This window comes from Haliaeetus leucocephalus, unplaced genomic scaffold (genome assembly GCF_000737465.1).
Source record: "Haliaeetus leucocephalus isolate CR32 unplaced genomic scaffold, Haliaeetus_leucocephalus-4.0 Scaffold536, whole genome shotgun sequence".
Classification (NCBI taxonomy): Eukaryota; Metazoa; Chordata; class Aves; order Accipitriformes; family Accipitridae; genus Haliaeetus; species Haliaeetus leucocephalus.
In genome coordinates, this window is record NW_010972972.1 from 5,966,765 (window position 1) to 5,977,492 (window position 10,728).

Genomic DNA, 10,728 nt, shown 5'->3' on the forward strand with positions numbered 1-10,728 from the left:
GCTCCCCCGCCGCCTCCGCCCCGCAGCCGCGTCCCGCACCCGGCTCTCCGTTCTCCCCGCGGAGCTCCGCCGGAGCCCGGCCCGCATTCCTGGCATAACTCGGCTCGACCGCAACCGCCCTCCTCCTCCTCCTCCCCGTCGCCCCGCTCCAACGGGGAGGATGAAGCCACGGCGCCCCGTTCTCCCCGCGCTTCGTCCGGCAGCGAAGGCGAAGGGCAAAGCGGCGCCCACCGTCACCGCGTCGCCCGGAAGAAGAAGAAGGAGAGCGGCGGTTGGGAGAGCCCGGCGGATGGCGGCGAGGCCGAGGCCGAAGGCTGCGGGCGGGCGGTCGCCCGTCACCCCTTGCCCGTGGTGGCCCGCGTCTCCAAGGTGAACATCCTGCCCTTCGGCAGCCCCGGCGGGTCGCGGAGCGGCAGCCGTTACTCCAGCACGGAGACGCTGAAGGAAGAGGAGCAGTTTGGGGTCTGTTGGCCCAACCAAGGACGGACTCTCCCGGCGGGTTACGGCGTCTATCGGTCGCCCAGTTTCGGGACGAGCGACGGCCTGGCGTGGGGGCAGCCGGCGCTCCGCGTCCGTCCCAAGCTGCCGCAGGGCGCGGCCAAGGCGAAACCGGACTTTGGGAGCGAGAGCCCGCACCAGCCGGGGCTGGAAGGGGAGCGGGCCGAGCACCGCAAGTCCTTGTCCAACCCCGACATCGCCACAGAGACCCTGACCCTCCTCAGCTTCCTCAAATCAGACCTCTCGGAGCTGAAGGTGAAGAAGAAGGGGGTGAGGATCGGCCTCGACGCCGGCTCCGACGGCTGCTCCGGCATCGCCACCCCCTCCCCGGGCAGCCGCAGCGCCGCTCAGCCCCCCAACCGCTGGGCGCCGGGCGAGCGGCCAACGCTCAAGGACCTGACGGCCACTTTGCGTCGTGCCAAGTCCTTCACCTGCTCCGAAAAATCAGGGACGCGGCGGCTTTTCCTACAGAGCGCCATGAAGCAGAGCTCCTCCGAGCTCCTCCTGGCCACCGCTGACGGCCAGGACCGGGTGGCTTCGGATGGGGGACAGCGGGGGGACGAGGATGCCCTCCCCGTGGTCATCCAGGACCAGTACATCCAGGAGGCGAGGCAGGTCTTTGAGAAGATCAGCAGGATGGGTTCCCAGCAGGACTACGGCTTCGTGGCCGAGCAGAAGGACAGCGGAGGTGTGGAGGGCGCCGAGGTGGTGGCATCGACAGGGACGACGGAGGTGACCCTTCGGGGACGGGCAGAGAGCACGCGGTGTTTGAAGGAAGCGGAGTCAGAGGAGAACCTCGCTCGCAGGAAATCCGTGGAGGAGCTGTCGGGTCACGAGTCGAGCGTGACGGACGAGGGCATCGTCACGGAGCCGGAACCCGTGGGGATGCCCTTCCAAGACCTGCATGAAGCCGTGGACGCCTGGACGCTGCCCAACGCCGGGCCGGCAGCCGGTGACACCGAAACGCCATTGCCCGCTCACCCGGCAGCGGCAGTTGAAGACCTTCCAGCTGGCAAATCCGAGACACCGAGCACCCCCGGCAGCTTGCGCCGCCGCCGTAAGTTCCCCTCGGCAGGTCCCAATGGGATGGAGGGTGGCAGCGAGGGTGGCACCGAGCCCTACCGCTCCCTGAGCGACCCCATGCCCCACCGGAGATGCTCGGTGGCGGAGGAGGCGAAGAATTTCTCCGTCGACAGCAACCTCCTGGGCTCGCTGAGCGCCAAGGCGGGCATCCCCCAACCCGCCGCCATCGCAGGCAGCGCAGGCAGCGCAGGCAGCGACCTGTCACTCGGCAGCGATGGGCCGCGGGACTACAGCAGCCTCATCCGAACCATTGTCAGCCAGCCCGGCGCCATGGCTAAACTCATCGACGAGAAGGGCAACGGCAAGACCATCAAGAAGAAGTCATTGAGCGACCCCAGCCGCCGCGGTGAGCTGCCAGCTGGCGCCTTCGAAGGTCCCGGTGAGGCCATCAGCGAGCTGGAGCCCAGCATCCCACCGTCCAGCAGCGAGCCCATCCTCTCGGCACAACCAGCAGCGCCGGGCACCGGCCGCGGCTATGGCTTTGACCCCAAGTTGGCCGATGTGTTGTCCCCTCGCATTGCCCGGCGCAGCTCCAAGAAGCGCTCCAACCGCGCGGCTCACCAGGAAAACCAACCGCCGCCAGCACCTGCCGTCCACACCACCAAAAGTCGCCCGGCCACCAAGCACGTCCGTCACACCAGCGAGCCTGCCACCTTCGTCCCCATCACCGTCCCCGAGCCGCTTGTCCCCTCCGGCCACCACAGCCACCTCCCCGCACCGGTTGCCGCCCGCTCACCCGGCAAATCCTTCCCGACCCTCCAACCTCCTTCGTTGGAGGATGTCACCAAGCGGTACATGCTGGCCCTCAACTCAGGTGACGCGTCCCCCGGTCCTGGGGATGGACCCCGCTCTCCACCCACTGCCCCACAGCCCCGGCTGCCCCGGTGCCCACGGCCGCCCGACGAACACGGCCCCAGGACCAAGCCGCAGGTGGTAAGTGCCCGTCCATCCTAAAACTACCTTCGTTTCACGCGGTACCTGACCCCTCCAAAGCGTTGGTGGCTTTGGGGGTGCCTCGCGTGTCCCTCGTTGGGGACAAATTCCCATCCGTGGATGCACTGCTGGATGGCCAAGAGCCTTCCCAGCCCGTGCTGGCAGTTGCAAGGGGATGAGCTCTTGTTTGTAGGAGCGACTCCTCCAATAAAAAGGCGATTTTTGGGTGGGAAGAAGCAGTTTTCAGGTTAAACAGCACCAAGTTTTGGTGGAAGGTGTTTTTATAGATACATACATATTATATGCTGTATTTATATATAGCATCTCCCAGCAATGCTATCTAAGTCCCGGTAAACGGGTGTGCTCTTGGCCAGCCCCAAGATGCTGAATCAAAAATTGCCTTTACCTTGGTGGGGAGGGCTTAAATGGTCCTTTTGCTTGGGATTCCCCATGTCATAGCCCTTTTTGAGCAAATTGGCATTTTCCCCCCCAGAAAAATCACCATCCCTCTGCCCGGGACCATGGGCTTTGCGGTGCCAGCAGCGTGGGAAAAAAGGGGAAAAAATATTCTTGTGCGTGCACCAACTATTTTATCAACGGGTAAAGTTTTATCCTGTCCGCGGAAGAATTAATGCTGTTTGGGGGATGCAAAGGCGGTTTGCTCACCCTGAAGAGCAGCCGCGGGCTTTGGGGTCTTTCCCGGGGTGGGTTTTTGGCATTGCCAGCCCCTCGGCTGTTGTTTGAAGATGGACTTGGGTTTCCATTGCTTCGGGTGTTTGTGCCAGGAAGGGCTTGGAAGCGTCACCTCCTCCTGCAGCACAGCAGTGCTGGCACCCACGGGGCTTTTAATAGCTCCGGGCGAAGCCCAGAAATACCCATTCCCGTTCCCGTGGGGGATGAGGCGAGAGCTCACGGGAACAGGGCTGGCAGGGCTCTCTCGCCCTGCTTCGATGCCGATTTAAGAGGACGGGCTGGACCGTTCCCTTCCGACAGCCGCCGGCAGCCAAGCGTGAAGTCCCCAGGGCTGAGCCCGGTGGTGTAACCCTTGCTGGCCGGGGCAGAGCCATGTGGAGCAGGGGTGTTTTTCTTTGCACGCTCCCAAAATCCAGATCCCTGCAGCATCATTCCCCCAAGATATTCCCTTGGGAGCAGGCATCCCTGCAGCATCTACCCCCAAGATATTCCCTTGGGGTCAGGCATCCCTGCAGCATCTTCCCCCAAGACATTCTCCTGGGGTCCAGCATCCTCACAGCATCATTCCTTGAAGGTATTATCTTGGAGTTCAGCATCTCCACAGCATCATTACTCCAAGATATTCTCCTGGGGTCCAGCATCTCTGCAACATCCTTCCCCCAAGATATTCTCGTGGGATCCTGCAGCACGATTCCCCCAAGATGTTCTCTTGGGGTTGGGTATCCCTGCAGCATCATTCCCACAAGATATTCTCTCGGGGTCCAGCATCCCTGCAACATCATTCCCCCAAGATATTCTGTTGAGGGGCTCTGCCCCTCATCCAGCTCCTTCTCCGGCTGTTGTCCCCATTGCTGTTGGTGGCCAACAACAGCTCTTGGCTCCTGCGTAAAACTTCCTTGGAAATAATTTGGGGTGAATTTTGCGGCATTTTTGTTCAATGTACCAGTTTAGAGTGAGACGCTTGTCCTCTCTGATCTTGGGGTGAAAAGTGCTATTGAAGCATCGAGCGTTATAATTAAGCGGGGTAACGAGGAACCTCCCGGCGCCGTGGCTGGCGGCACCTTTGGGACATCAGCAGGTCCCCAAGGCAAGGCAGTGCACGTGGCAGCATTTCTTTATAAAGCAATATCGCTTACTAAATTATTAATATGTTTATATAATACGTGGTTTATATTAATAATTTATAAAGTGGTATTTTTTATTCAGGCAGCTCCCTGCAGTGCCCCAGGGATGGTGCCCACCCCATGATGGCCCCAGTATCAGGGACGCTCTGCTGACCCCGCACCCCGATACACCCCCCAACCCTGGTCACTTTGGGATCATTTCGGGTGGATTTTTACCAACTCCAGCACTGGGATCTGGCAACTGGGAGCCCAGTTTGGCCAAGCATCACCTCAGGGACATGGGCCACCCCACGGGGCTGGACCCCGGGGATGCTGCTCCTTACCTTGCTTGAACCCGCCGGCCTCGGCGAAGAGGGTGCGAATTTTCCCTTTTAAGGGCAACGCCGCAGCTGTATCTTCAAATCTCTCTCCTGCCTTTGAATTTCTTTGTGCTGCAGCCATAACATAACTGAAACCAGGATTTTTATTTCTCCTTTTGATTTATTATATAGTGGAGCTGGGATGTTTTATTTCAGATGGCACCAGCCTTCGCTGGGGGGGCGGAGGGGGACCGAGCCCTGCAAGGGAGTTGCTTTAATTATAGGCAAGAGCATCGAGGACCGGATATAACTTGGCACCAGGACGGCTGGCTGGGAGCAGAGATTTACGTGCTCCCTGACGGATGGCGAAGAAATAAGCTTTATTTTTTATTTTTTTTTTTTTCCCCTCCCTAACTCAATGGAGAGGGCCGGCGTCACGAGGTCGGTTGTCTGCTTGGGGAAATGGACATTGTTGCTTGGGGATTTGGGGACGTCGGAGCATCCATCCTGCCTCGTGGTGATGGTCTGTCTGTCCTGGTGTCTGTCTCCAGCAGACGATGCTGGGAAGAGATTAATAATGGGGCCTGGCAAGTGTGTGGCGATGCTCCCCCAAAATATTCTCTCCCTAGATATATCTTGCTCCTCCAAGATATTCTCTTGTGGTTGGGTATCCCTGCAGCATCACTCCCCCAAGGTATTTCCCTGGGGTCCAACATCCCTCCAGCATTTTCCCCCCAAGATATTCTCCTGGAGAACAACATCTCTGCAGCATCATCCCCCCAGGGTATTTTCCCAGCCCTCACGGTTTGGTGGTGGCTTTGGCAGTGGTGAGCACTGCCGTGCCAGCTGTTTGCTGGGTTCGGCTGCCCGGCGCGTCCCGGCTGCGAGAGGTAACGTGCTGTTCTCCCTCGGCGGCAGGACTGTTTGTCCTGGGTGCTTTCCAGCGATCCTCCATGGGGCTGATGCCGGCCAAGCCGTCCTGGGTGCAGAAGAGCTCCTTCACCCTGTGTCTGATGCCGGGCATGAGGCTTTTAATTCCCAGGAGCTGTTAGCAGCACGTCCTGCTCCGGCACACAAGCGCGGGTGCTGCAGAAAGAAATGATGCTGTCAAGAAAACAGGTTAAAAAATCCCCAAAACTCAAGATAGAAAAGTTTTTCTGCCTCCAGCACCCCATAAGCTGCTGGGATGGGCAGCACACGTATGCACACCCATGGACACACATGTGCAGCAGACCGGCACCAAGCAAGGGTGCTTTGAGGGTGGATTTGGGGTGGATTTGGGGTCCATTTGCTGCTCGGTGAAGGTATGAGCGGGATGCCAGGCTGGCGACCCCTTAGATCTTTCTTTCCCCCATGGCCGAATCCAGCATGGGATGGAAAATTAGGTATGTTTGCTGCCATGCTCTGTTTGTTGACTTAGCAGCAGTCAGATTAAACAGGAAAATATTGATTTAAATATAGCACCTCGCGGGAGCAGAGGAGCCGTGGGAACGTGGCCCCCGGCGCCCCGGCCGCTGCCTTCCCCACCTGCTGCTCCCCGAGCGGGGCGGCTGCACCCCGAAAAAGTCATTGGGGATGGAGGGGGATCCCCAGAGGCAAACATCAGGGTCACGTTCCCAGGGACGCTTGCGTAAAAACCCCCCTATCCCTCCTGAGTATCCTCCCTCCGAGCTCGCCCCGGCATGGCTCATCATCCAGAAGCTCACCCTTGCTTTGGGGACAGCTCGAGGGCCGGATCTGTGCACTGGCCACGTATTCCTTGGCCAAAGTTTATCATCTTTGGACCTATTTATCCCTCCGTTCCCTTTCCGTAAATCTCCATAGAAACCAGGTTTTGGGCCACAGCTGGGAGTTTTCTCATTTTTTGGTGTTACTGGAAATCTATAATTAAAGCCGTTGCGGGGGGAGGATGGGGACGGGTAAATTTTGGCTTTCCTCTTGCAGTGCCTGCGCCGATGATTTGCTTGGGTTTTGCAGCCCTGGTTGTGCCGTGCTCAGCGAAACGCTGGGGTGGGGGGAAACTGAGGCACACAGGCAGCCTCCACTGCCCTTTGGAGGGAGCTAGGAGGTGGGATGCAGCAAGGAGAAGTTGGCCGGCATCAGGGGGACCCACATGTGATGCTACCTATCAGCAGCATGGACCAACACTGGGACCACCAGCACGGGGCCAAGCAATGTGGCTGGGGGGCTGGACCAGCCCAGATCCCCTTAACTCTGCCCATTTTTGCCTCTTTCCTTCCCGGGTGCCAAAATCACCTTAAATCTTCCCGTCTTTGCCCTTTCCCTTCCCCAGTGCCAAAATCCCCTTAACTCTGCCCATTTTTTAGTCTTCCCTTCCTCAGTGCCAAAATCCCCTTAACTCTGCCCATTTTTTAGTCTTCCCTTCCTCAGTGCCAAAATCCCTTTAACTCTGCCCATTTTTGCCCCTTTCCTTCCCCGCTGCCAGGGTTTTGAATGCCCCTGGGTGACACAGAGGGCATGTCTGGTGTCACCCGGAGCCACCCACCTTGCTCCTTGTTCCTTGTCCTCGGTGCCTGCCCTGGCTTTAATTAAAACCTTCTAATTAATTAGGCAGTGAACTCCAACAGAGGGGATGGACCAGCTGGGATACACATCCTTTGAGCCCAAACACCCCAGCGTAGCACCCCATGGATGGGGGGTTGCCCTGTGATGGTGGCCGTGGGGCCGGATCCAGCCCCGGAACGAGAGGGTTAGCGCTGGGCTGAGCTCGGTGCCGGGGGCTGGCCTTGGCCTGCAGCCGCCTGGCCCAAAGGTCGGGCTTTTGGCAGGATGCCGGGGCTGCAACGAGGGTGGGAGGCTGGGACGGGTTCGGCGTGAGCTCCGCTTCCAGCCTGCGGAGAGACCCACGGCCCCCCCTGGGTGCTGGGGTACACGTGCAAGAGGGGTGCACGGGGAAGTCCGTGCTCCAGGGGTGCACAGGCAGGGGGGCACGGAGAGGTCTCTGGTGCCGGAATGCACATGCAGGGGTCCGGGGGGAGATGTCTGATGCCGGTGTGCACATGCAGAGTTGCACGGGGAGGTTCTGGTGCTGGTGTGCACGTACAAGGGTGCATAAGGATATTCATGGTGCTGGTCTGCACACACAGGGGTGCACGGTGAGATCCCCGGTGCTGGGACGTACGTGCAGTTCTGCACGAGGAGGTCCTTGTTGCAGCGGTGCACATGCAGGGGTGTACGGGGAGGTCCCTGATGCTGGTGCAAGGATGTGTAAAGATGCATAAAGAAATCAGTTGTGGTAGTTTGCATGTGCGAGGGTGCGTAGGGAGATTCATGGTGCCGGTCTGCACACACGTGGATGCACAGGGAGATCCCTGGTGCTCATTGCACGTGCAGGGGTGCACGGGGAGATCAGTAGTGCCACTGCTCACCTGCACCCTTGCACGGGGAGATCCCAGGTGCTGGGGTCCATGTGCAGGGGTGCAGGGGTAGATGCGGTGCTCTGGGTGCAGGGGTGCACAGAGACATCGGTGCTTCTGGTGCACACAGCCAGCGATGCGCAGGGATGGTGCAGGGCTGCACCATCACCGTGTCTGCATCGCATGGGCCGTTCTGCATTTCTGGGCAGCCTGCCTGCACGCTGCCTGCATGCATGCACAGGGCTTCATGCCTGGTCTTTTCCGTGCAAAATCACATGCCTCCGAAGCTTCTGCTTGGAGGAGGGGGCCTCCACCTCCGATCTGTTCTTGCAGGGGAAGCAGTAGGTCGGCATCTCTGAGATGTGCACGTGCGTGGTTGGTACCCTCCTGCCAAACTCAGCCGGGATGGAGGCTCAAAACTTCCTGGGTCATGTTGCTGCGGCGTTAGTCCGTCATTGCAAGGGTTAGGGGATTTAGAGCCTTTCCCAGGGATATTTCCGAAGTGGGAGGTTTCCCGCGGATGCGGAGCCCTATGTGATAGGAGGGACCAGAGAGGTGACGTGCCAAGGTCTCCCCTTGCTGTGACTTTGTTGCTGAGCTCCATCACCCGTGTGGCACAGGCAGGTCCCGATGGGGCAGTTCCCACAGCTTTGGAGCTGCAGCAGGGAATTCTCCTAAATTCAGGGTGGAGAAGGTGGTCCTGTCACATGAAGGGAAGATGCAGCTGGGCAACATTGGGGTTTGGTCTGTATAGTTTCTTCACCTTCTCCCAGGGCTTTCCCCTGGAAAATGGGGGAGGAGAGTCCCTTCCTGCCGTCCTTCCATCCACACTTCCTTCCATCCATCTCCGTCCATATATATATCTCTATCTACCCATCTCCATCCACCCATCTCCATCCATCTCCATCTATCCATCCATGCATCCATCCGTCCATCTCCACCCATCTCCAACCATCTCCATCCATCTCATCCCATCTCTATCCCTCTCCACCCCTCTCCATCCATGTCCATCCACCCATCCAGCCATCCCCCCTCCACCGATCCCTCCTCCACCTATCTCCACCACCCATCCCCACCACCCATCCAAGACAACAGGCCCCACTAACTATACAGGCATGATTTTCAGAGTGGGCATCATCCATCTTCCAGGACATCTCCTCCTGAAGGCATCAAGCCCAGCTTGCAGAGACAGAACCCACTAAAGCAAATATATTGTGATTTCCACCATGGTGTTTCTACGCCAGGATGTGTCCAGAGAAGAAAAATCAGCCACTTCCACCCCCTCTCCCTCAACGTGGCTCTTTTTAAAGCTCTGATGGTTGGTCCCCGTGGGGCTGTTTCTCTGGGCTCCCTCGGTTTCCATGGAGAGGATGGGTGAGGAATTTCAAAGGGAATGGCTCCAGTAAATGAACTCTTCTCTAAAAATAGCGTGTTTGCTTTTGGGTCTTTGGGAACTGCGGCCCGGCCAATGGGAGGGAGAATGAAAATCAGTATCTGGGTAAAAATATTCCAGTAACTCGCTCTTCGTGCAAACTCCCGTTGGAGCTGCTCAGCTTCCGGGGAACGGGGGGCTGGTCCCAATCTGCCCAGTTCCTGCCCGCACTGGTACCAGTTGCTCCGTGATACACCGTTACTGGTTGCAGATGGGGGTTGTCCCCAAGCTGCATGTCCCCCTGTGCCTTATATAGATTATTTTAAGTTGAATCCCTTTAACTTGAGGGGTGAAAGGCTTGGTGGCAGGAACATGGTGGGCTTGTGTGACCACCATGTCCTGCCATGTCCCAGAGCCCCTGGACATGTCCCTTTTTGGGAACCAGGGGATGGCCACCACCACCTTCCACCCCACCGGTGACATCCAAGACACCAATGAACCTCACTAGGACACCTCTGCGTGGATGTGCTGGGAAAAAGACATCTGTGGTAGTGTCCACCACCAGGTTTCCTCTGGAGGAGCCACCATCCCGACGTGGGGATCACCACCACCAGGTTTCCTCTGGAGGAGCCACCATCCCGACGTGGGGATCACCACCACCAGGTCCCCTCCAGAGAAGCCACCATCCTGACATGGGGACGGCCACCACCAGGACCCCTCCAGAGGAACCACCATCCCAACATGGGGACACCAGCATCCCCACATGGTTCCTGGGGCTGGAGAACGTTTCCTCGGCGGTGCCGTGGAGTTGCTATTTGTGACCGTCTGTTCCCGAGCCCTCCGGTACTCTCCAAAAAAAACAAGAAGGGAGTTGTTTGCATGGGAAGATTGGCATCTCCAAGCCCGGGATATGGTTTCCTGCTTTTTTTAGCTGGAGTAGCAGCAGACTCGTCGGCCTGCCCTGATTTGGCATCCTTCTTCTTGCTTTTTTTTGGAAGGGTTTCATCCTGACCCCTCGGCAGAAACGCCGTCGCTAGCGGTAGGGGATCGGGTTTGGTCCTTTATTTTCTTTTTGGTTGCCCAAAACCCCGGTGAGATGGGATGTAGATGGCTCAGAGCCTCAGTAAGCGGAGAGGGGACTCGTCCCTTGGTCGTCCGAACCCGGCGCAGGTCAGTAGACACTGAAACGCCCTTTTTTCGCCCCCACCCTGCCCTGGGGTGCCGCCGTGACAATGACATGGTAGGGAAGGCGTCACCTCTCGCCTTGCCGTGATGTGACGTGGGATGTGGGCGTTCCTGGCAAAGCCTGTGGTGTGTGTCCCCCCCCCCCCCCCGCCGCCCCCTCCCCC

General features: G+C 58.6%; 1 protein-coding gene across 1 annotated transcript in view; it reads left to right on the top strand.

The window, feature by feature from the left end:
• ARHGEF17 (Rho guanine nucleotide exchange factor (GEF) 17) overlaps positions 1-10,728 on the top strand; it is a 36,015-nt gene that overhangs the window by 3,434 nt on the left and 21,853 nt on the right. Inside the window, exons 3-4 of the mRNA XM_010576750.1 lie at positions 27-1,188; positions 1,291-2,514. Of these exons, the coding sequence (XP_010575052.1) occupies positions 27-1,188; positions 1,291-2,514 (2,386 nt within the window). The remainder of the gene's footprint in view (positions 1-26; positions 1,189-1,290; positions 2,515-10,728) is intronic.